The sequence below is a fragment of the Chlorocebus sabaeus genome, chromosome 16, assembly GCF_047675955.1.
Source record: "Chlorocebus sabaeus isolate Y175 chromosome 16, mChlSab1.0.hap1, whole genome shotgun sequence".
Lineage (NCBI taxonomy): Eukaryota > Metazoa > Chordata > Mammalia > Primates > Cercopithecidae > Chlorocebus > Chlorocebus sabaeus.
Genome location: NC_132919.1, coordinates 72,269,152 through 72,295,225, shown reverse-complemented (window position 1 = coordinate 72,295,225; position 26,074 = coordinate 72,269,152). Strand labels below are relative to the sequence as shown.

The following is a 26,074-nucleotide window of genomic DNA, read 5'->3' as shown; positions in this document are numbered from 1 at the left end:
GAACACCCGGGAGGCGGAGCTTGCAGTGAGCTGAGATCCGGCCACTGCATTCCAGCCTGGGCGACAGAGCAAGACTCCGTCTCATAAAAAAAAAAAAAAAAAAAATACAAAATTAGCCAGGCGTGGTGGCGCATGCCTGTAATCCCAGCTACTCAGAAGGCTGAGGCAGGAGAATCGCTTGAACCTGGGAGGCAGAGGCTGCGATGAGCCGAAATCATACCATTGCACTCCAGCCTGGTCAACAGAGAGTGACACTCCATCTCAAAAAGAAAAAAAAAAGGCCAGGTGCAGTGGCATATGTCTGTAATCTTAGCACTTTCGGAGGCTGTGGCGGGCGGATCACGAGATCAGGAGTACGACATCATCCTGGCCAACATGGCGAAACCCCATCTCTACTAAAAATACAAAAATGAGCCAGGCATGGTGGCACATGCCTCTAGTCCCAGCTACTTAGGAAGCTGAGGCAGGAGAATCGCTTGAACCCGGGAGGCAGAGGTTGTAGTGAGCTGAGATCGTGCCACTGCACTCTAGCCTGAGCAACAGAGTAAGACTCCGTCTCAAAACAAAAAAAAAATTAGCCAGGTATGGTGGCACAGGCCTGTAATCCTAGCTACTCAGAAGGCTGAGACAGGAGAATCGTTTGAACCTGGGAGGCAAGGGTTGCAGTGAGCTGAGTTCATGTCACTGAACTCCAGCCTGGGCAACAGAGCAACACTCTATCTCAAAAATAATAAAAAAAAAAGACTTCACACAAATAACATTCCTTAAATGTACAGACTGAAATTCTTTCTCTCCCTTCCTTGGAAACTAAATTGCACACTTTTTTCACATACAAAACCTACTATATCATCCACAGATGATAGAAGGAATCAGAATCCAGGAACCTGCCAGTTTGTTATAAATTTCTCCAGAACAAAAGTAGCTAGACTTTCAATTTTCCAAGATGAAGAAATTTAATCCCTAAAATGTAAAAGTGAATTCTGAAAATAAAAGTGGCCGAGTGTCTCATTCTACTTGATAAGCAGATATCCAGAACCACTGCCATAAACTCTACTTTCTATCAAGTATTTGCAGCTGTTAGATGTGCAGCCCATAGTTTGGCAAACAGAGATATAGAGGCTCTAATCTAAAATAATGTATTTATTCCACATATACATATATGTAGCCATCATCATATGTTCTTATGCCAGATGTGCTAGCAGCCTAGACACAAGGATCATATACCTTCTTCGTAAAAAGCATGCCTCTCTGTAGGATTAGCTCCATAACTACCTTATGAAAACTCTTTTTTTTTTTTTTTTGAGGTGGAGTCTCGCTCTGTCGCCCAGGCTGGAGTGCAGTGGCTGGATCTCAGCTCACTGCAAGCTCTGCCTCCCGGGTTTACGCCATTCTCCTGCCTCAGCCTCCCGAGTAGCTGGGACTACAGGCGCCCGCCACCACACCCGGCTAGTTTTTTGTATTTTTTAGTAGAGACAGGGTTTCACCAGGTTAGCCAGGATGGTCTCGATCTCATGACCTCGTGATCCGCCCATGTTGGCCTCCCAAAGTGCTGGGATTACAGGCTTGAGCCACCGCGCCCGGCCAAAAACTCATTTTTAAATGCCCTAAAGCTATCTGGAGACTTCTTACGGCATTTAAACACATGAAACAAAAGTGCTACAAGTTTGAATGTATATACTCTATGTTATTACTCCAACTACTAAAAATTTCTCATTTCTAAAGCAATTCTTATTTCCACGAGAAGTATCTCCTGGCCCAGCACAGTGGCTTACGCCTATAAATCCCAACACTTTGGGAGGCTGAGGTGGGAGGACTGCCTGAGACCAAGAGTTCAAGACTATCCTACACAACATGGAAAGACCCCATTTCTACAAAAAAAAAATGTTGCTGTATAAATATGCACAATGAAATAAGTATAATATAAATTTTTTAATTTGACTAGATGTAGTGGTGCATGCCTATAGTCCAGCTACTTGAGGAGCCTGAGGGAAAAGTATCACTTGAGCCCAGGAGTTTGAGGCCAAAGTGAACTATGACTATACTACTGCTTTCCAGTCTCGATAACAGAGCAAGACCCTGTATCAAGAAAAAAAAGGCCAGGCATGGTGGCTCATGCATGTAATCACAGCACTTTGGGAGGCTGAGGCAGGCAGACCACTGAGGTCAGGAGTTCAAGACCAGCCTGGCCAACACAACAAAACCCCGTCTCTACTAAAACTACAAAGATTAGCCTGGCATGGTGGTGGACACTTGTAATCCAAGCTACCTGGGAGGTTGAAGCAGGAGAATTGCTTGAACCCAGGAGGCAGAGGTTGCAGTGAGCCAACATCACACAACTGCACTCCAGCCTGGGTGACCAAGCAAGACCCCATCTCAAAAAAAAAAAAAAAAAAAAAAAGAAATCTGATTTGCCTTCCCTGTTTCTTATTGTCTACCATTGGCACTGACACATGTCTATCAACAGAGCGCTTCTGACTTAAGATTTTTAAAATTAACTGTGGTTAGCTAGAACAGCCAAAATTTACAGCAAGGCTTCCAACAGCCATGTTTGAAAATCATCAGGATTTAGGCCAGGTGCCGTGGTTCATGCTTGTAATCCCAGCACTCTGAGAGGCCAAGGCGGGTGGATCACGAGGTCAGGAGTTCGAGATCAGCCTAAAAAAAAGTTTTTTAAAGTAGCGGAGGTTGCAGTGGGGCAAGATCGCACCACTGTACTCTAGCCCGAGCAACAGAGTGAGACTCCACCTCAAAAAAAAATAGTAAAAGAAAAAAAGAAAATAATCAATCAGCATTCCAGAATCCTGAGAGAAAAAAGGGCTAAACCTTAAAGCTGTAAGCTTAAGTTCTCCAAACAATGGGGAGAGAAAATATACTCGGGACTAAACCTGGGAAGCACTCTCCTAACAACCTAAAATTTAACCTAAAACTGGCCAAGCACAGTGGCTTACACCTATTATCCCAGCACCTTGGGAGGCCGAGTCAAGAGGATCGCTTGAGCCTAGGAGTTAGAGACAAACGTGGGTAACAGAGAGAGACACAGTCTCTACAGAAAAAAATTAGTCAGACTTGGGTACATGCCTATAGCCCCACCTACTCGGGAGGCTAAGGCAGGAGGATCGCTTGAGCCAAGGAGGTAGAGGCATCAGTAAGCTGTGGTCATGCCACGGCGGTTCAGCCTCGGCAAGAGAGTGAGACCCTATCTCAAAAAAAGCCTCTCTCACTACACCATTCCAAGTTCCACCTCATGTATATCTGCTATAAGGTACAGGCCCTAAAATATCCAGTTATATTACTATGTTCAGAAAAAGAGTTAAGAACATTGCAAAAAGCAGCGGTCTCCAAATGCTAATCTACAGACTGGTTCCATCAAAATAATGTGTGGAGTTTAGATTCCTAACTCTTCCCACTGAGATTATCAGTTCATCTGCATGTGGAAACAAAGCATCTGTGATTTTTTTTTTTTTTTTTTTTTGAGAAGGAGTCTCACTCTGTCACCCAGGCTCAAGTGCAGTAATGCAGTCTTGGCTCACTGCAACCTCCGCCTCCTGGGTTCAAGTAATTCTCCTGCCTCAGACTCCCAAGTAGCTGGGACTACAGGTGTGCACCACCACACCCAGCTAATTTTTGTATTTTTAGTAGAGACGGGGTTTCACTATGTTGGCCAGGATGGTCTCGATCTCTTGCCCTCATGACCTGCCCACCTCAGCCTCCCAATGTGCTGGGATTATAGGCACAAACCACTGCACCCAGCCTGGTGTTTCGTTTTTGATACAGGGTCTTATTGTGTTACCCAGACTGGAGTGCAGTGGTGCAATCTGAGCTCACTGCAACCTCTGCCTCTCAGGCTCAAGCGACAATCCTGCCTCAGGATCCCGAGTAGCTGGGACCACAGGCGCACACAACTGGCTACATTTTTACTAGCGACGGGGTTTTGCCATGTTCCTCAAACTGATTTCAAATCATGGGCTCAACTGATTTGCCCACCTTGGCCTCCCAAAGTGCCGGGATTACAGGTGTGAGCCACCACACCTGGCCATAATCTGTAGTGTTAAAAGCTCCACAGGTTTGATTTTTTTTTTTTTGAGACAGAGTCTCACTCTGTCACCCAGGATAGAGTGCAATGGCATGATCGAAGCTCCCTGCAACCTCAGCCTCCTGGGTTCAAGCAATTCTCCTGCCTCAGCCTTCCAAGTAGCTGGGACTACAGTTGTGAACCACAACGTGCAGCTAGTTTGCTTGATTTTTATGCCAAAAATGAAAAAAAAGAAAACACTTTTAAGTTCCACAGGTGATTCTGATGGGCCACCAATTAAAAAACCACTAGAAAAGTCAGTCTCCATCTTCCTGTAAGCATATCAAAGGAAAGGCAGTACCTTCTTTCAGAATAGTTCTTTTGACACAGCTTCCAATGAGGGTGTTATAGGCCACTTGGTGTCTGATCAGATTTAGGATAAGAGGAACTCGGCCAGGGTGCTGAAAGGTGATTTTGCTAACAAGGGTTCCCTGTAGACTTCGGCCATCTGGAAGAGGAGCATCCTTGTTGAGGAAATAGCAGTGCTGCTGACCAGGAAGAGCCTGGGCAAAAAGAACAGTTAACGAGTGCTATTTAGTTACCTACTGTATTCCAACCACAAAGTACCCTGAAAAAACCTACTCAAAAAAGTGCAGAAAAGTCTCCACAGTGAATGTTTTCATCAGCTGACATTATAAATGCCAATCAATTACTCATTAGGCTGAAAAGATGTCTTTTTAGTAAATGCACTATGCTAGCGGTTTCCTAACCTAGCTAACATAAAAACTACCCTCAGAAATCTATATTAAAGAGGTTCCTAAACCATAAATGCAAAATCTCTTTTTTTTTTTGAGACGGAGTCTCCGTCTGTCACCTAGGCTGGAGTGCAGTGGCACAATCTCGGCTCACTGCAAGCTCCACCTCCTGGGTTCACGCCATTCTCCTGCCTCAGCCTCCCGAGTGGCTGAGACTATAGGCACCCGCCACCACGCCCAGCTAATTTTTTTTATTTTTAATAGGGATGGTGTTGCACCGTGTTAGCCAGGATTGTCTCCATCTCCTGGCCTCGTGATCCACCCACCTGGGCCTCCCACAGTGCTGGGATTACAGGTGTAAGCCACCACGCCCGGCCACAAAATCTCTATTCTTAATAAAACACCTACATAATAATAATGCAGCCAGAATTTGGTAACTACTACTTTAGTCTATTGTCAAAGATTCAAATAAATTCAAGTCCAGATGAGGTTTTGGAACATTCCATTATTATTATTATTTTTGAGACAGGATTTCACTCCCATTACCCAGGATGGAGTACAATGGTGCAACCTTGGCTCATTGCAATCTCCACCTCCCAGGATGAAGCCCCTCAGCCTCCCAAGTAGCTGAGACTACAGGTGTGAGCAACCACATCAGCCTAATTTTTGTTTTTTTGTTTTTTTTTTTTTCTGTAGAGACAGGATTTTGCCGGAGGCTGAGGCAGGAGAATCACTTGAACCTGAGAGGCAGAGGCTGCAGTGAGCCGAGATTGCACCACTGCACTCCAGCTTGGGCACAAAAAAAAAAAAGGACAGGTGCGGTGGCTTGCGCTTGTAATCCTAGCACTTTGGGAGGCTGAGGAGGGTGGATCACAAGGTCAAGAGATAAAGACCAACCTGGCCAACACAGTGAAACCCCATCTCTACTAAAAATATAAAAATTAGCTGGGCGTGGTGGAGCACACGTATAGTCCCAGCTACTCAGGAGGCTGAGGCAGGAGAATCACTTGAACTCAGGAGGCAGAGGTTGCAGTGAGCCGAGATCACACTACTGCACTTCAGCCTGGGTGACAGAGCAAGACTCCATCTCAAAAAAAAAAAAAAAAGAAAAAGAAAAAAAGAGTCTATCACCCAAAATTTCTTATTCTTTTTTTTTTTTAATTATTTTTTTGAGACAGAGTCTCGCTCTGTTGCCAGGCTGAAGCCCAGTGGCGTGATCTTGGCTCACTGCAAACTCTGCCTCCCGGGTTCAAGCGATTCTCCTGCCTCAGCCTCCTGAGTAGCTGGGACTACAGGCGCATGCAACCACGCCGAGCTAATTTTTGCATTTTTTTTTAGTACAGACGGGGTTTCACCCTGTTGGCCAGGATGATCTCGATCTCTTGACCTCGTGATCCACCCGCCTCGGCCTCCCAAAGTGCTGGGATTAGACGTGTGAAACACCACGCCCGGCCTCTTTTTCTTTTTTTTGAGATGGAGTTTCACTCTTGTTGCCCAGGCTGGAGTGCAGTGGCACAGTCTCGACTCACTGCAACCTCTGCCTCCCGGGTTCAAGCGATTCTCCTGCCTCAGCCTCCCAAATAGCTGGGATTAGAGACATGCTCCACCACACCCGGCTAATTTTTGTATTTTTAGTACAGATGAGGTTTCACCATGTTGTCCAGGCTGGTCTCAAACTCCTGATCTCTAGTGACCCACCCACCTTGGCCTCCCAGATTCCCAGGATTACAGGTGTGAGCCACTGCGCCTGGCTAATCACCCAAAATTTCAACAAAGAAACATACATTGTTGTTTCCTAATGGAAGCTCATGCCCTTTTACTTCAGTACATTTCTGAGATTTCTTTTTTATTTTTGAGATGGAGTCTTGCTGTCACCCAGGCTGTAGCACAATGGCACAATCTTGTCTTACTACAACCTCTGCCTCCCGGGTTCAAGCCATTCTTCTGCCTTAGCCTCCTGAGTAGCTGGGATTACAGGCACCCGCCACCACACACGGCTAATATTTTGTCGTTTTAGAGACGGGGTTTCACAACATTGGCCAGGCTGGTCTCAAACTCCTGACCTCGTGATCCGTCTGCCTCGGCCTCCCAAAGTGCTGGGATTACAGGCGTGAGCCACTGCGCCCAGCCCTTTTCTGAGATTTCTGTAATTTCCTGCCTTACTAAGGAAATAGGACATGATCCAGCAGTCTTGAAGAAACTTATCTGACCTCAATAATGCTATAAAGGAAGGTTATGATCTTGGGTCCAAACATAACCTATAACATTCTAGCTCCCTAAGGCTTTACTTACAGCATAAAATCTCATGTTGTGATTCAAAGGTATGGGGTCAGGGTCCTTTGATAGTTCAAACTGAGTGATCAGTTCATAGAGGGGTGCGTAAGTTGGTTGAGTTTCAAACAATGGAATTCCTGGAAAAACAAGAATCAATATAATGATCATGTGAAGATGAAAATACTGACAGCTTGGTTTCCCCTTCATGATTTCTACATTCATTCACCCAAAAGACTACTTACTAAGCATTTACTAGTACAAAGCACTATAACATCTATACCAGTTAATACTTCAATGAGGCATGTAGGACTGAAAGACATCACGATAACCTGACTTTGAAGTTTCTTTTTCACACTTACAACAAATACTAGATCCTGATGCTCAAAACTCACCTGTGCAGCTCTGCAGTTTCTGAACAAATGCTCTAGATACTGGGATTGGCTGGGGAAATTTCAAGAAGAAACAGGCAGGAAGATCAACACTGTTGGCACTGGTGATTGAGGAGAAGGAAGGGGTCCTTCAAAAAAAAGAGGGTGGAAGGGTTGGATTTTGACTTCGTATGAAAATGAAAAACCCAACCCCCCCCCTTTTTTTTTTTGAGACGGAGTTTCCCTCTTAATGCCCAGGCTAGAGTACAATGGCGCAATCTTGGCTCACTGCAACCTCTGCTTCCCGGGTTCAAGGGATTCTCCTATCTCAGCCTCGAGAATAGCTGGGATTACAGGTGCCCACCACCACGCCCAGCTAATTTTTGTATTGTTAGTAGAGATGGAGTTTCACCATGTTGGCCAGGCTGGTCTCAAACTCCTGACACCTCAGGTGATCCACCTGCCTCGCCTCCCAAAGTGCTGGGATTACAGGCGTGAGCCACCACTCCTGGCCACAAACACCTATTCTTAAACATGTATGTATCACACAGACACATGAGTACAAACTCTCAAAAGCTCACTCTGTGAAACTTCCCCAAATTCCCAAACATGCTATTGGTTAATGCTGTAGTATTTTATTAAACATTTATCCTGAGGCGTGTTCTCCAGTTACTACTCCAATGTAACTTCAAATGAACATAAGATAAAAGGCGGCACTCATTAAACCAGAGGAATTAGCACAGTTCTCTTCTTTCCCTCTCAGTGCAGAGAATGTGTTCTATGAGCAGACTTTGGAGAGGAACACTCAGATATCGAACAAAAGAGAAATCAATGAATGGATAAAACAAAAGGCCAACCTCTAGAAATTCAAGTAGGGTAAGAGCCAGGTTAAAACTTGTTCCATGCTGCACTTTGAGAAAAATGACTTTGCTAGTCTAAAATTATATTTAACTTACCATTTATTGTCAACTGGATGCGACCCCATAATTAATGGTGCAATTGGGAGTTTGTACATAGCAGATGTTCCTTCAATTGTCACTGATGCATTCATGCCCAAAGATCGAGAAACTGGGGATAGGAAAGAAAAAGGGTATTCCTCAAAGTAATACAAATGACGGGGATCACAGTATGTTTTAAAAGGTTAATTTTTGCAATATTTGTCAGCCATAATTTATCAGATGCTGTTATTCCCTTATTTATTTTATTTTATTTTATTTTTTTGAGACAGAGTCTCACTCTATTGCCCAGGCTGGAGTGCAGCGGCGCAATCTCGGCTCACTGCAAGCTCCACCTCCCGGGTTCACACCATTCTCCTGCCTCAGTTACCTGAGTAGCTGGAACTACAGGCGCCTGTCACCATGCCCGGCTAATTTTTTGCATTTTTAGTAGAGATGGGGTTTCACCATATTAGCCAGGATGGTCTCGATCTCCTGACCTCGTGATTCACCCACCTCGGCCTCCCAAAGTGCTGGGATTACAGGCATGAGTCACCGCACCCGGCCTTTTTTTTTGAGATGGCCTGTAGTTCCTATAAAACTTAGAAATCAGGCCAGGCGTGGTGGCTCACGCCTGTAATCCCAGCACTTTGGGAGACTGAGGCGGATGGATCACAAGGTCAGGGGTTCAAGACCAGCCTGCAGAATATGGTGAAACCGCATCTCTACTAAAAACACAAAAATTAGCCAGGTGCAGTGACAGGTGCCTGTAATCCCAGCTACTCAAGAGGCTGAGACAGGAGAATCACTTGAACCCAGGGGGCGGAGTTTGCAGTGAGCCGAAATCACGCCACTGCACTCCAGCCTGGGTGACAGTGAGACTCTGTCTGGGAAAAAAAAAAAAAATAGAAATCCTGGAAGTTACCTTTCTAACCAACCAATAATTATTTTTGTCAGTAAATAAAACACAAAAACAATGCAGTCCAAAAACATCATTTTTGAAGGGCTCAGTATCAATATTTACTTATTTTTTCCTCAGAATGCATTTAAGTAGGATCATAATAAAAGGACAGGCTGGTGCACTGACTCACACCTGTAATCCTAGCACTCTAGGAGGACAACGCAGGAGGATGGCTCGAGCCCAGGGCTTCGGGGGCTGCAGTGAGCTGTGATCAAATCACTGTACTCCAGCCTGGGCAACACAGTGAGACCTACCCTGTTCCCCATGCCAAATTATAATAACAATAAAGGAGCCTGACACTAAGGCTCATGCCTCGGTAATCCTAGCATTTTGGGAGGCCAAGACAGGTGGATCACTTCAGGTAAGGAGTTCAAGACCAGCTTGGTCAACATAGTAAAACCCCATCTCTACTAAAAATACAAGAATTAGCTGGGTATGGTGGTGCACGCCTGTAGTCCCAGCTACTTGGGAGGCTGAGGCAGGAGAATCGCTTGAACACAGGAGATGTAGGTTGCAGTGAGCTGAGATCACACCACTGCACTCCAGCCTGGGTGACAGAGTGAGACTCCATCTTAAATAAATAAATAAACAAACGAACAATAAAGGGATGGAGTCAATGAGGGAAGCTACAAAGGGACCTAAGGAGGTATTAGTCCATTTCACATTTTTTTTCTGTTTGAGACGGAGTTTTGCTCTTGTTGCCCAGGCTGGAGTGCAATGGTGCAATCTCGGCTCATTGCAACCTCCACCTTCCGGGTTCAAGCAATACTCCTGCCTCAGCTTCCTGAGTAGCTGGGATTACAGGCATGCACCACCACACCTGGCTAATTTTGTATTTTTAGTAGAGACAGGGTTTCTCCATGTTGGTTAGGCTGGTCTCAAACTCCTAACCTCAGGTGATTCGCCCACCTCAGCCTCCCAAAGTGGTGGGATTACAGGCGTGAGCCACCATGCCTAGCAGTCTATTTCTCTTTATCTTTTCTTGTATTAAGGGCAAACAGAAAATAACGTCCATTACTATAGTTCTTTAATTTAGAAAACTAACTTCGCTTTTTTTTTTTTGATCAGTAACTCACTACGTTGCCCAGACTGGAGTACCATGACTGTTTACAAGCACAATCACGGTATGCTACAGTCTCAAACTCCTGGGCTCAAGCAATCCTCCTGCCCAAACCTCCCAATTAGCTAGAACTACAGGCATAAACCACCATGCCCATCCTTCTTCACTTTTAAAAGAGTAAGTAAGCTGATTATCTCAGGTCAGATGGTTGATACCTCTTCTTATGACTCGCTCATTTACTTATTTATTCAAAATACTTTCTTTTTTTGAGATGGAGGCTCACTCTGTCACCCAGACTGGAGTGCAGTGGCACGATCTTGGCTCACTGCAACCTCCACCTCCCGGGTTCAAGTGATTCTCCTGCCTTACCCTCCTGAGTAGCTGGGATTACAGGCACGCGCCACCATGCCCAAGCAATTTTTGTATTTTTAGTAGAGACAGGGTTTCACCATGTTGGTCAGATTGGTCTCGAACTCCTGACCTCGTGATCTGCCCACCTCAGCCTCCCAAAGTGCTGGGATTACAGGCGTGAGCCACTGTGCCCAGCCCAAAAGTACTTATTAAGCTTCTACTATGTATGTGTGTATATGTGTATTGTGTATATACATATGTGTGTATGTACTTGTGAACCGATGTATACATATGTGTGTGAGGTGTTGTGTGTATAAGGTGCAAATGGTAAGGTCAGCAAACTCATTAGAGAATAGCAAACCAGAAATTAAAGGCAACCTGAGCACCGAACAAAACCTTTAATTCCTTTAAAATTAAAGTCTTACCATTATTCTCATGCAAAATGATGGGAGATGCAGTCTTGTCATCCAGCAGGTCAGAAGGAGAGACATAGTACTTGAGGTTCATTAAATGACCTATGAAAAAGAAAACTCATAACTGTATCTTTATCAGGTAAATTACAAACACAGAAAAACATAAACATTTATTATATAAACCTATATTCAAGAAAGTAGTTTAACATATATGAAGAGTCAAGTTCCAAAACAGTTTATGAAATATGGCAGGCATGGTGGCTCACACCTGTAATCCTGGCACTTTGGGAGGCTGCGGCAAGAGGATCACTTGAGTCCAGGAGTTTGAGACCAGCATGGGCAACACAGTGAGACTCCATCTCTAAAAGTAATAATAATAGGCTGGGCGCAATGGCTAATGCCTGTAATCCTAGCACTTTGGGAGGTGAGGCAGGTGAATCACCTGAGGTAAGAAGTTCAAGACCAGCGTGGCCAACATGGTGAAACCCTGTCTCTACTAAAAATACAAAACATTGGCCAGGCGCGGTGGCTCATGCCTGTAATCCCACAACTTTGGGAGGCTAAGGCAGGTTGATCACAAGGTCAGGACATCAAGACCATCCTGACTAACATGGTGAAACCCCGTCTTGACTAAAAATACAAAAAATTAGCTGGGCATGGTGGCATGCACCTGTAGTCCCAGCTACACGAGAGGCTGAGGCAGGAGAATCGCTTGAACCCAGGAGGCGCAGGTTACAGTGAGCTGAGATCACTCCACTGCACTTCAGCCTTGGCAACAGAGTGACACTCCATCTCAAAAATAATAATAATAATAATAATAATAATAATAATAATTAGCCTGGCCTGCTGGTGAGTGCCTGTAGTCCTAGCTACTCAGGAAGATAAGGTGGGAGGTCAAGGATACAGTGAGCTGTGATCGTGCCACTGCACTCCAGCCTGGAAGGCAAAGCAAGACCATGTCTGAAAAAATAAAAATAAAAAACAAAGAACTATGACAGGCGCCCGGGCGGGGTGGCACACGCCTGTAATGCCAGCACTTTGGGAGGCCGAGGTGGGCAGATCACGAGGTCAGGAGATCAAGACCAGCCCGGCCAGCATGGTGAAACCTCGTATCTACTAAAAACACAAAAAACTAGCCAGGCATGGTGGCACATGCCTGTAGTACCAGCTACTTGGGAGGCTGCAACAGAAGAATTGCTTGAACCCGGGAGGTAGAGGTTGGAGTGAGCTAAGATCAAGCTACTGCACTCCAGCCTGGGTGACAGAGCAAGACTCCATCTCAAAAAAAAAAAAAAAGACATATGACACAAGATTAGGTATGGATTCTGGGACTAACAATTTATTTCACACAATTGATTTAAAAAAAAAAAAAAGGCCAGGTGAACTGGCTCACGCTTATAATCCCAACACTTTGGGAGGCTGAGGCCAGAGGATCACTTGAAGCCAGGAGTTCAAGTCTAGAGTGAGTTATGACTGCACCACTGCACTCTAGCCTAGGCAACATAGTGAGACCCCCATCTCTAAAAAAGTTGTTAAAGTGGCATGGTGGCACTTGACTGAAGTCCCAGCTACTCGGGGCTAAGGTGGGAAGATCACTTAAGCCCAAGAGTTAAGGGCTGAAGTGAGCTATGTTCCTGCCATTGTACTTCAGTCAGAGGGACAGAGAAAGGCTCTGTCTCAAAAACAAAACAAACAAACAAAAATGGGAAGGATAGGTATTGACAGCTTAGAAATCATCACGAAAAGGTCAGGCGCAGTGGCTCATGCCTATAATCCCATCACTTTGGGAGGCCAAGGCAGGCAGCTCACCTAGGGTCTGGAGTTCAAGACCAGCCTGGCCAACACAGTGAAACCCCGTCTCTGGTACAAATACAAAAATTAGCCAGGCATAGTGGCACGTGCCTGTAATCCCAGCCACATGGGAGGCTGAGGCAGGAGAATTGCTGGAACCCGGGATGCAGAGGTTGCAATGAGCCAAGATCGCACCACTGTACTCCAGCCTAGGAGACAGAGTGAGACTCTGCCTCAAAAAAAAAAAAAAGAAAGAAAGAAATCATCACGAAATACACAAATATCTTAATTTTCTCCCTCTGCTTTATATGTTTATAAACCCAACATGAGGCCAGGCGCCTATAATCCCAACCCTTTGCAATGCAGTGGCAGGAAGATCACTTGATCCCAGTTCAAGACCAGCCTAGGCAACTTAGTAACACCATGTTTCCATAAAACAATAAAAATTAGCCAGGCATGGTATCCTGCACCTGTAGTCCCAGCTACTCAGGAAACTGAGTTGGGAGGATTGTTTGGGCCCAGGAGGTTGAGGCTGGAGTGAGTCATGATTGCATGACTGCACTCCAGCCTGGGCAACAGAGCAAGACCCTGTCTCAGAAATAAATAAATAGGACTAGTGCAGTGGCTAACACCTGTTTGTAATCCCAGCACTTTGGGCAGCCGATGAGGGAGGATCATTTGAGGTCAGGAATTTGAGACCAGCCTGGCCAACATGGTGAAACGCCATCTCTACTAAAAATACAAAAATTAGTTGAGTGTGGTGGCACATGCCTGTAATCCCAGCTACTCGGGAGGCTGAGGTACAAGAATCGCTTGAACCCAGGAGGCAGAAGTTGCAGTGAGCCAAAATTCTGCCACTGCACTCCAGCCTGGTGAGAGCCCGTCTCAAGAAAAATAAACAGGCCGGATGCGGTGGCTCAAGCCTGTAATCCCAGCACTTTGGGAGGCCGAGACGGGCGGATCACAAGGTCAGGAGATCAAGACCATTCTGGCTAACATGGTGAAACCCCGTCCCTACTAAAAAAATACAAAAAAAAAACTAGCTGGGCAAGGTGGCAGGCGCCTGTAGTCCCAGCTACTTGGGAGGCTGAGGCAGGAGAATGGCGTAAACCTGGGAGGCGGAGCTTGCAGTGAGCCGAGATCCAGTCACTGCACTCCAGCCTGGGCGACAGAGCGAGACTCCACCTCAAAAAAAAAAAAAAAAGAAAAAAGAAAAGAAAAATAAACAGATACATAAGAATAAAAATTAATAAGTAAATGGGCTAGATGCAGTGGCTCATGCCTGTAATCCCAGCACTTTGGGAGACCAAGGTAGGTCGATCAGTTGAGGTGAGGAGTTCAGGACCAGCCTGGCCAAGAGGGTGAAACCCTGTCTCTACCAACAATAGAATAAATTAGCTGGCTATTGCCGTGCACACCTGTAATCCCAGCTACTCAGGAGGCTGAGGCATGAGATTCACTTGAGCCTAGGAGGTGGAGGGAGCAGTAAGCTGAGATCATGGCACTGCATTCCAGCCTGGGCGACAAAGTGAGACTTTGTCTCAAAAAAATAAAATAAACAAACAAACAAACTAAAGGTGAAAAGTAATGACCCTCAACTTAAATTACACATGTTTCTAAACAAGCAAAATAGGATCACATACCCCCACTCCTTGGTGTGAGATAGCCAACACTTCCATGAAGAATCTTATCCAAGGGACCAGCATTAGTTGCTTTCCTGTAAGACAAGTGATCTATGTTTGCTTATATTTAATGCCTGATGGTCTTGGTACACACTGTGATATGGAGTTCACCTCTCCAAAGTCTTTTTTTTTTTTTTTTTGAGACGGAGTTTCGCTCTTGTTGCCCAGGTTGGAGTGCAGTGGCACAATCTGAGCTCACTGCAACCTCCACTTCCCAGATTCAAGTGATTCTCCTGCCTCAGCCTCCCGAGTAGCTGGGATTACAGGCGCCCGCCACCACGCCCGGCTAAATTTTTGTATTTTTAGTAGAGACGGGGTTTCACCATGTTGGACAGGCTGGTCTCGAACTCGTGACCTCAGGTGATCCGCCCGCCTCGGCCTCCCAAAGTGCTGGGATTACAGGCGTGAGCCACCGCGCCCAGCCCAAAGTCTTATAATACTATCATAATGGTTCTGTCTTGTAATTGAGCATATAGCAAGTGTATTTAACCTCCAAAGTAAAGGGATTATTTCCAAGTACACACCAGTATGTAGTATGGTGAATAAAAATTACACTTAGACTATTATTTCTCAGATGGGACTCCATGGAGTCTGATGAGTCTTGAGACAAAACCTATGGTAACCAACAACTTAATGATACTGATACTCAGAAGTTCAAATACAATCATCATTTCGGAAGAGAAAGGACATATATCATGCAAGCTTAATAGAGATGTATAAAATAGGACCCTAATCTCCTTGGAGAAAAACTTAAGGGATCATGTAGAATTAAGGTTTTACAAGTCTTACCAGTACATAATTGCCATTTTAGAAAGATCTTGTTCTAAGGATTGGAGAGCCAAGTACATTTTAGTCTTCAGTTTGCTGGAGAGTAGATGAGAAGAACATGAGTTAATAGTTGAAAATTATGACCAGGCGAAGTGGCTCACGCCTGTAATCCCAGCACTTTGGGAGGCTGAGGCTGGCAGATCACCCAAGGTCAGGAGTTTGAGACCAGCCTAGCCAACATGACGAAACTCCGTCTCTACTAAAAATACAAAAAGTAGCCGGGTGTGGCTAATAGGGCGTGGCTCACGCCTATAATCCTAGCAATGTGGGAAGCCGAGGTGGGCAGATTGCCTGAGCTCAGGAGTTTGAGACCAGCCTGGGCAACACGGTGAAACCCCGTCTCTAATAAAATACAAAAAAAAAAAAAAATTAGCCAGGCGTGGCAGCATGCATCTATAGTCCCAGCTACTTGGGAGGCTGAGGCAGAATTGCTTGAACCCGGGAAGCGGAGGTTGCAGTGAGCCAAGATCATGCCATTGCACTCCAGTCTGGTGGCAGAGCAAGACTCCATCTCAAAAAAAAAAAAAAAAAAAAAAACTCAAAAAACAAAAAAACAAAAAGAAAACTGCCCAGGCGCGGTGGCTCATGCCTGTAATCCCAGCACTTTGGGAGGCCGAGGCAGGTGGATCACATGAGGTCAGGGGTTTGAGTCAGGGGTTTGAGACCAGCCTGACCAACATGGTAAAACTCCTTCTCTACTAAAACTACAAAAATTAGCCAGGCGGCCGGGCGCAGTGACTCACACCTGTAATCCCAGCACTCTGGGAGGCCACAGCGGGTGGATCAAGGTGTCAGGAGTGCGAGACCAACCTGGCCAAGATGGTGAAACAACCCACCTCTACTAAAAATGCAAAACTTAGCCAGGTGCGGTGGCCGGCGCCTTTAATCCCAGCTACTCAGGAGGCTGAGAAAGGAGAATCACTTGAACCCAGGAGGCTGCGGTTGCAGTGAGCTGAGATAGCACCACTGCACTGCAGCCTGGGCGACAAAGCAAGATTCCATCTCAAAAAAAAAAAAAAAATTAGCCGGGTGTAGTGGTGCATACCTGTAATCCCAGCTACTCAGAAGGCGGAGGCAGGAGAACTGCTTGAACCCAGGAGGCGGAGGCTGCAGTGAGCTGAGGTTGTGCCACTGCACTCCAGCCTGGGTGACAGAGCGACACTCCATATTAAAAAAAAAAAAAATTAAAACATTAATTCTTAGGCCGGGCGCGGTGGCTCAAGCCTGTAATCCCAGCACTTTGGGAGGCCGAGGCGGGCGGATCACAAGGTCAGGAGATCGAGACCATCCTGGCTAACACAGTGAAACCCCGTCTCTACTAAAAAATACAAAAAACTAGCCGGGCGTGGTGGCGGGCGCCTGTAGTCCCAGCTACTCGGGAGGCTGAGGCAGGAGAATGGCGTGAACCCAGGGGGCGGAGCTTGCAGTGAGCCGATATCACGCCACTGCACTCACGCCTGGGGCACAGAGCAAGACTCCGTCTCAAAAAAAAAAAAAACATTAATTCTTGACCTGACCTCAGGTGGTCCACCCACCTCGGCCTCCCAAAGTGCCAGGATTAAAGGTGCAAGCCACTGTGCCCAGCCTAAAACATTAATTTTTTAAATAAAATTATTTTTGTCACTACATAATTTTTTTTTGAGACAGCATCTCACTGTCGACCGGGCTGGAGCACAGTGGCACAATCACTGCTCACTGCACCCTCAAACTACTAATTTGAAGTGATCGTCCCACCCTAGCCTCCCAAGTAGCTGGGACTACAGGCACTCACCACCACCCATCTAAGCTGTTGTTGTTGTCTTTCTGCTAGAGACAGGGTCTCACTATGTTGCCAAGGCTGGTATTGATCTCCTGAGCTCAAGAAATCTTGCTGTCTTGGCCTCCCAATGTGCTGGGATTAGAGGCATGGGCCACTTTGACTGGCTTCACTACTATTAAAGCCTATTTTTAGCACTTCAAAGCTTATTTTCATCTCTGTTTTTAAAACCCAAATAGGTTAATAGAATCCCAGGTAGGTTAAAAGTAGAATTAAAGCCAGTTCCACAACAACTAATTCCTTTCAGCCTAGAAATTGGAATGTTGGACATCTCAAAGATTATATTCTGTCTTCCAGCATTATGATCAATTAATGCAGGCACTGCCGATTGAAGATATCTTTGAAAGGCCTAACGTTGGAAGCTGAGCTACAGATTACAGTGTAAGTAGAAACTAGGAGTGACAAATAGTAGAAGAGTTGGCAAATTTCTAGGCATAAGGTGGCTTATAGATTTATACTGATTTTTCCAAACAAAAGCAAAAATATTAAAAATACTTACTTGTCCCCTGGAAGGTTATACAGATTAACAAGGCCCTTAAGGTGCTTAGAAAATTCATCAAAATTTTTTTCCCTACAAGGAGTTCAGGGAAGAGGGGAAAGAGAGGAAAATACAACATAAAATTACTACTCCATCTTACAACAAAGTGCCAAAAATCACAGCTATATAAAACTGATTTTAACAATCAGCTTTAACTGTTTTCCTCAAAAGTTTTCTAGCATCAACGAAAAGTAGCAAAAGAAAAGAAAATATTTTCCTTTGTCTCTCTGCTCCATTTTTGCTGGAGAAGGTGCCAATAAGCAGTGTGAAAGTTAAAAGGAAGGTGGTCAAAACCTCTCTACCAGGTAGTTTTATTAGCTCCCAAGTAATGAAACCTGATTTAAATCAATTATTAACAACTTTCCTTTTTTTTTTTTTTTTTTTTTTGAGACAGAGTCTCACTTTGTTGCCCAGGTTGGAGTGCAGTGGCACCATCTCGGCTCACTGCAAGCTCCGCCTCCTGGGTTCACGCCATTCTCCTGCCTCAGCCTCCCGAGTAGCTGGGACTACAGGCATGCACCACCACGTCTGGCTAATTTTTTGTATTTTTAGTAGAGAGGGGGTTTCACCGTGTTAGCCAGGATGGTCTTGATCTCCTGACCTCGTGATCCACCCGCCTCGGCCTTCCAAAGTACTGGGATTACAGGCGTGAGCCACCGCGCCTGGCTCTTTTCCCTTTTTATTAATGTTTTTGTAGAGATGGGGTTTCCCTATGTTGCCCAGGCCAGACTCTAATTCCAGGATTTAAGCAATGCTCTCACTTCAACCTCTCATGTGGCTGGGACTACAGGTGTGCACCACCACACCCAGCTCCTTTCCTCCAAATATGTAATTGAATTTGGATGTCAACAGAAATAAAACTTTTGATTGCAGAGATAATGAGAAGAAAATAAATTAGGAAGGGCCGGGCACAGGGGCTCATGCCTGTAATCCCGGCACTTTGGGAGGCCGAGGCGGGTGGATCACAAGGTCAGAACATCAAGACCATCCTGGCTAACATGGTGAAATCCCATCTCTACTAAAAATATTTTTAAAAATTAGCCGGGTGTCCTGTAATCCCAGCACTTTGGGAGGCCGAGGTGGGGGGATCACGAGGTCAGGAGATCGAGACCATCCTGGCTAACACGGTGAAACCCCGTCTCTACTAAAAATACAAAAAATTAGCCGGGCGAGGTGGCGGGCGCCTGTAGTCCCAGCTACTCGGGAGGCTGAGGCAGGAGAATGGCGTGAACCCGGGAGGCGGAGCTTGCAGTGAGCCGAGATCGCGCCACTGCACTCCAGCCTGGGCGACAGAGCGAGACTCCGTCTCAAAAAAAAAAAAAAAAAAAAAAAAAAAAAAAAAAAAAAAAATTAGCCGGGTGTGATGGCGGGCACCTGTAGTCCCAGCTACTCAGGAGGCTGAGACAGGAGAATGGCGTGAACCCGGGAGGTGGAGCTTGTAGTGAGCCAAGATCACGCCACTGCACTCCAGCCTGGGCGACAGAGCAAGACTGTCTCAAAAAAAAAAAAAAAAAAAAAGAACGAAAAAAATTGGGAAGACATAACACTTGTGGGTATACAGCAACATAAGAGCAAAGATGAGAGGGAAAATAAATACTAGGACAGAGATGGAGACCCAGAGAAAAGGTAGTGGGTACTCTGGAGGCAAACTACCCATTAGAAAATATTGCTATGACCAGATCTACCCCAGAAAAAATAAACTACTACCATGACCTGTGGCTTTCTAGGACCAAATATTCATGCTTTGATTCTCAGCCAAATGGGTTTTTGTGGATAGGTTTAGGAATCCAATACATCTCCAGAATTCTAACTCTTGATATCTTTTTTCAAACTTGAAAAAAAAAGCTCTCTGGAAAGCTAAACTGCCATGACAAGCTCAGACACTTGAGCAGACATTCTGTGAGCATTTACTGAGCACTTACAGGCCACAGTGCTATTAAGAGAGTAAAAAGAAATAAGAGTAGCAGCAAAATATATTCTTTACCTTAATATTACCATCTATACTAAATGACTAAATATCAGGTAAAAGTCAACATTGTTTCTTTTTTTTTTTTTCTTTTTTGAGACAGAGTCTCACTCTGTCCACCAGGCTGGAGTGTGATGGCATGGCACGATCTCAGCTCACTGCAACTTCTCCCTCCTAAGTTCATGAGATTCTCCAGCCTCAGCCTCCTGTGTAGCTGGAATTACAGACGAGCACCACCACACCCAGCTAATTTTTTGTATTTTTAGTAGAGATAAGGTTTCACCACACCCGGATAATACAAAAATTAGCCGGGCATAATGGCAGGTACCTGTAATCCCAGCTACTCAGGAGGCTAAAGCAGGAAAATCGCTTGAACCTGGGAGGCAGAAGTTGTGGTGAGCCAAGATCATGCCATTACAGCCCAGCCTGGGCAATAAGAGCAAAACTGTCTCAAAAAAGAAAAAAAAAAAGTTACCTGAGTGTAGTGGCTCACATATGTAATCCCAGCTACTTGGGAGGCTGAGGTACAAAATGGCTTGAGCCTGGGAGGTGGAGATTGCAGTGAGCTGGGATCACATCACTGCACTCCAGCCTGGACGACAGAGCGAGACTCCGTCTCAAAAACAAAAAAAAAGAAAAGAAAAAAAAAAACACTTTTACACACACACACAACTTATTTTCTCAATGTGAACACTCTAAGACATCCTCATGTGGTACCTGAGAACTCTGCTATGCTCAAAACAAAGTGTATGTAATAACTTCCTTAAATTCCCCACAAGTCTTAATTCTGAGTTTATATTTAAGTACAGATATTTCCACTCAATTAAAAGTGAAAAAATCCACCATGTGCTAAAAGCGACTGTTTTCAAGCCTAGCACTTTTCCTGTAACACATGTATACCTTCTAAATGAAACAATTTTTCCCAAAATCAAAGTGAAAAAGTTATTCTCATGGTATTATACTCAATTATCAAGCCTTCTCTGATTCAATGATTACTTATTATTTATTTTGTTCCACACACAATTCTTTTTTTTTTGAGACAGTCTCGCTCCATCACCCAGGCTGGAGTGCAGTGATGTGATCCCAGCTCACTGCAATCTCCACCTCCCAGGCTCAAGCCATTTTGTACCTCAGCCTCCCAAGTAGCTGGGATTACATATGTGAGCCACTACACTCAGGTAACTTTTTTTTTTTCTTTTTTGAGACAGTTTTGCTCTTATTGCCCAGGCTGGGCTGTAATGGCATGATCTTGGCTCACCACAACTTCTGCCTCCCAGGTTCAAGCGATTCTCCTGCCTCAGCCTCCCAAGTAGCTGGGATTACAAGCATGCACCACCACACACGGCTAATTTAGTATTTTTAGGGATGGAGTTTCTCCATGTTGGTCAGGCTGTGATCCGCCTGCCTTAGCCTCCCAAAGTGCTGGGATTACAGGCACGAGCCACCGCGCCCAGCTTCACACTCCGCTAATTTTTGTATGTTTTGTAGACACAAGAGTTTCGCCAGGCTGGCTAGGATGGTCTTGAACTCCTGGCCTCAAGTGATCTGCCCACTTCAACCTCCCAAATTGTTGGGATTATAGGCATGAGCCACCACCCCCAGCTATATGGAATTCCTAAACCTAGATCAGCAATTCCAACCAGGGGTGATTTTGCACCCCAGGGGACATGGTTGTAACAACTAAGGAGATAACTACCGGCAACTAATGAAGAGGCAAGGGATGCTATTAAACGTAGTAGAATGCACCAGGCCACCCAGGAGCAAAGAATTTCCAATCCAAATTGTCATTAGTATCAAGTTTAAGAGACCCTGGGATATCTTTCTGTTGGGAAACTGAGGCAAAATAAGAAAAAAAAATTAAAAATTAAAAAAATAGGGGCCAGGCGCAGTGGTTCACGCCTATAATCCCAGCACTTTGGGAGGCCGAGGTGGGCAGATCACGAGGTCAGGAGATCAGACCATCCTGGCTAACACAAGTGAAACCCCGTCTCTACTAAAAATAGAAAAAGTTAGCCAGGCGTGGTGGCGGGCGCCTATAGTCCCAGCTACTCGGGAGGCTGAGGCAGGAAAATGGCATGAACCCGGGAGGTGGAGCTTGCAGTGAGTCGAGACTGTGCCACTGTACTCCATCCTGGGTGACAGAGCGAGACTCTGTCTCAAAAAAAAAAAAAAAAAAAAAAATAGGCCTGGCACAGTGGCTCATGCCTGTAATCCCAGCACTTTGGCAGGCTGAGGCGGGCAGATCATCTGAGGTCAGGAGTTCGAGATCAGCCTGGGCAAAATGGTGAAACCCCGTCTCTACTAAAAATACAAAATTAGCCAGGCGTGGTGGCACATGCCTGTAATCCCAGATACTCGGGAGGCTGAGGCAGGAGAATCGCTTGAACCTCGGAGGTGGAGGATGTGGTGAGCCGAGATCGCACTACTGCACTCCAGCCTGGGCAACAAGAGTAAATCTCCATCTCACCAAAAAAAAAAAAAAATTAAAAAATAGAAAAGGGGGCCGGGCGCAGTGGCTCAAGCCTGTAATCCCAGCACTTTGGGAGGCCGAGACGGGCAGATCACAAGGTCAGGAGATCAAGACCATCCTGGCTAACATGGTGAAACCCTGTCTCTACTAAAAATACAAAAAACTAGCCGGGTGAGGTGGCGGGCGCCTGTAGTCCCAGCTACTCGGGAGGCTGAGGCAGGAGAATGGCGTGAACCTGGGAGGCAGAGCTTGCAGTGAGCTGAGATCCCGGCCACTGCACTCCAGCCTGGGTGACGGAGCAAGACTCCGTCTCAAAAAAAAAAAAAAAAAAGAAAAAAAGAAATAGAAAAGGGGCCAGGTGCTCAGTAAGCCGAGACCGCACCATTATACTCCAGCCCGGGTGATAAGAACAAAACTCCGTCTCAAAAAAAAAAAGAAAAGGGCTCAGCATGGTGGCTCACAACTGTAATCCCAGCACTTTGGGAGACGTGAGGTCAGGAGTTCGAGATCAGCCTGGCCAACATGGCGAAACCTCGTCTCTATTTTTTTTGTTGTTGTTTTTTTTGAGACAGTCTTGCTCTGTGCCTGGGCTAGAATGCAGTGGCGCGATCTCAGCTCACTGCAAGCTCCGCCTCCTGGGTTCATGCCATTCTCCTGCCTCAGCCTCCCGAGTAGCTGGGACTATAGGCGCCCACCACCACGCCTGGCTAATTTTTTGTATTTTTAGTAGAGATGGAGTTTCACCGTGTTAGCCAGGATGGTCTCGATCTCCTGACCTCTTAGATTTGCCCACCTTGGCCTCCCAAAGTGCTGAGATTACAGGTGTGAGCCACTGCACCTGGCCCTTATTTTTTTTTTTTTTTAAGATGGAGTCTTGCTCTGTCACCCAGGCTGGAGTGCAGTGGCACGATCTCAGCTCACTGCAACCTCCGCCTCCCAGGTTCAAGCAATTTTCTGCCTCAGCCTCATGGGTAGCTGGGATTACACGTACTGGCCACCACGCCCAGCTAATTTTTTTTTTTTTTTTTTTGAGACGGCGTCTTGCTCTGTCACCCAGGTCGGAGTGCAGTGGTGAGATCTCGGCTCACTGCAAGCTCTGCCTCCCGGGTTCACGCCATTCTCCTGCCTCAGCCTCCCGAGTAGCTGGGACCACAGATGCCCACTACCACATCCAGCTAATTTTTTTTTTTTTTTTTTAGTAGAGATGGGGTTTCACCATGTTAGCCAGGATGATCTTGATCTCCTGACCTCATGATCCACCCACCTCAGCCTCCCAAAGTGCTGGGATTACAGGTGTGATCCTAAATTTTATATTTTTAATAGGGATGAGGTTTCACCATCTTGGCCAGGCTTGTCTTGAATTCCTGACCTCGTGGATCCACCCGCCTCAGCCTTCCAAAGTGCTGGGATTACAGGCGTGAGCCACCGCACCCAGCCAACTTGTCTCTATTAAAAATACAAAAATTAGCCGGGCGTGGTGGCACACATATGCAGTCCTAGCCGCTTAGGAGGCTGAGGCAGGAAAATTGCTTGAACCCAGGAGGCAGAGGTTGCAGTGAGCTGAGCTCGTGCTACTGCACTCCAGCCTGGGCGATAGAGCAAGACTCCATCTCAAAAAAAAACAAAAAAAGCCCTGGGATAGAGTAGGGTGAAAAGCTATGCTATGTCAATTCAGGATGTGATTAAGTACAGACCTTAAAAGTCTTTGCCCAGGAAAATAAACTTGTTCCTGAGGAGAATAACTTCTGACCAGTCTTAAAACCTAGCTGTAAAGAACACTGTCTGTCAATATCAAGGAATATAAATCTTATTTGCTCACCTTAGCTGCTGTACAAGCTCCAGACAGCTCTGAAATCAAAGAAATTATGTTAAAACATTAAAACTACTTTAGCAACTTTGAAGATATCAAAAGTCTTTCTCTTTCTATAGCACATGTTTTACAGCAAAACCGTTAAAACTACAGATAGTCCTCATATTAAAATATTAAAAAGCACCTTCTTCCTACTTGGTGAACCATAGGATTAGGGTGAGAAATTTAAAGTCAAAGCATATGAAATAGTTTTTAAAGGAATCAACTTTCAGTAGCTTGTTTAAAACATTAAGAACTCTAATGCCATACATGGAATTCATATCAAATTGTCTGGTTACACACATTTTACATTCATCTCCATTACAGAATTTTTCAGATCATCTGTTCTTGATTATAATCTCTTTGAGGATAGGAACCCTGAGTCATTTATTTCTGTATCCCCAGCACCTATTGTTCCATTGCGGCTCACATTTGTTGATATGAAATGAAAAGGGTTCCTGCTGGGTGCAGTGGCCCACGCCTATAATCCCAATACTTTGAGAGGCTGAGGTGGGTGGATCACTTGAGGTCAGGAGCTAGAGACCAGCCTGGCCAACATAGAGAAACTCCATCTCTACTAAAAATACAAAAATTAGCCAGGCGTGGTGGCACGCACCTATAATCCCAGCTACTTGGGAGGCTGAGGCAAGAGAATCACTTGAGTCCAGGAGGCGGAGATTACACTGAGCCGAGATCATACCACTGCACTACAGCCTGGACAACAGAATGAGACACTGCCTCAAAAAAAAAAAAAAAAAAAAAAGAAAGAAAGAAAAGAAAAGAAAAAAGAAAAGAAGGAAGGAAGGAAGGAAAAGAAAAGGTTTCCTATGGTGTTTCCACTGGTCAAAGTCTTTGGATGATGTCAGAGATGGGACCCATGTTTTCTAAATTCCATTCTATAGCTGTTGATTTTGTAGCCCATCACATCATCTCTACAGTGGCTCATGAAAAAACCTAAACCCAAGCTATTTAAACCCCACCAATTAATTTTAAAATTAATGTCCCTACATAAACCCCACAGATTCCAGTGAAATATCAACAACACATACCACAGGATTCTCCCCATGGTGAGCCACTTTTACATCACAAAGCTGTCCTGCAGGATCTAACTGCACTTCCACATAGAACATATCTGACGTGATGTAACATTCAGTGCCACTGGCACTGAGATGAGAGCCCAGTCTAGCAGGAACAAATCAAAACAAAAATTAATAGAAGACACATAAACAAAGCCACCCAAAGTTAACACTAACTTAAACATTTCTGCCTACAGAAAGACTACTTACCCATTCTGTCTTGCTATGGACTCCAAACGATCAGTCATTGCTGGTAAAGATGTTACTATAAGAGGATGAAAAAAGGAAGTCACAAAGAATGCTCCAAATAACTTAAATGGTATTCTTTGAAGACAGAAAGATTAATCCTTTCAAAACCATAAATATATTCAGTAGTTCAAATGCTTGTAATGTGCATAAAGTTCATTGGTAAGGGTTAGCTGTGGCCTATGCAGTACTAAAGGTCAAAAAAAAAGATCTATTTGAAAAATTACTGGACCTTTCTCCTCTCCAGTTTTCATTACTCCTTATGTGGGACAAGCTACCTTTAACTTAAGATACATTCATCTGCTAATGATAGAATAAGGAAGATTAACATTAAAACTAACATAAAAACAAATACTCAACATTAACAACACCATTAATCACAACAGTCAAAAGGTTAAAACAATCCAAGTGTCCACTAGTGGATGAATGGATAAACGAAATGTATATATGTAGAGAGGAGTATTTTTCAACCTTAAAAAAGGAAGAAATTCTAATAAATGCTTCAAAATAGATGAACCTTGAAGACATTATGTTAAGTGAAATAAGCCAGTCACAAAAGGACAAATATGGTATGATTCCACTTATATCAGGTATAGAGAGTAGTCAAATTCATAAAGAAAGGAAGCAGAATGGTGGCTGCCAGGGACTGGGGGAAGGCGGGAATGAGACATTACAGAATGTAA

General features: G+C 45.0%; 1 protein-coding gene across 2 annotated transcripts in view; it reads right to left on the bottom strand.

Annotated features, from left to right (window-relative positions):
• MED1 (mediator complex subunit 1) overlaps positions 1-26,074 on the bottom strand; it is a 50,288-nt gene that overhangs the window by 12,150 nt on the left and 12,064 nt on the right. The window contains exons 4-14 of one of the 2 annotated variants that reach the window (XM_037993117.2): positions 25,356-25,410; positions 25,119-25,251; positions 24,040-24,068; positions 17,746-17,817; positions 15,392-15,466; positions 14,564-14,637; positions 11,142-11,231; positions 8,366-8,477; positions 7,434-7,558; positions 7,060-7,178; positions 4,374-4,575 (exon numbers count right to left, since the gene is read on the bottom strand). In XM_037993117.2, the coding sequence (XP_037849045.1) occupies positions 4,374-4,575; positions 7,060-7,178; positions 7,434-7,558; positions 8,366-8,477; positions 11,142-11,231; positions 14,564-14,637; positions 15,392-15,466; positions 17,746-17,817; positions 24,040-24,068; positions 25,119-25,251; positions 25,356-25,410 (1,086 nt within the window). The remainder of the gene's footprint in view (positions 1-4,373; positions 4,576-7,059; positions 7,179-7,433; positions 7,559-8,365; positions 8,478-11,141; positions 11,232-14,563; positions 14,638-15,391; positions 15,467-17,745; positions 17,818-24,039; positions 24,069-25,118; positions 25,252-25,355; positions 25,411-26,074) is intronic. The other variant, XM_037993118.2, reaches the window with a different exon arrangement.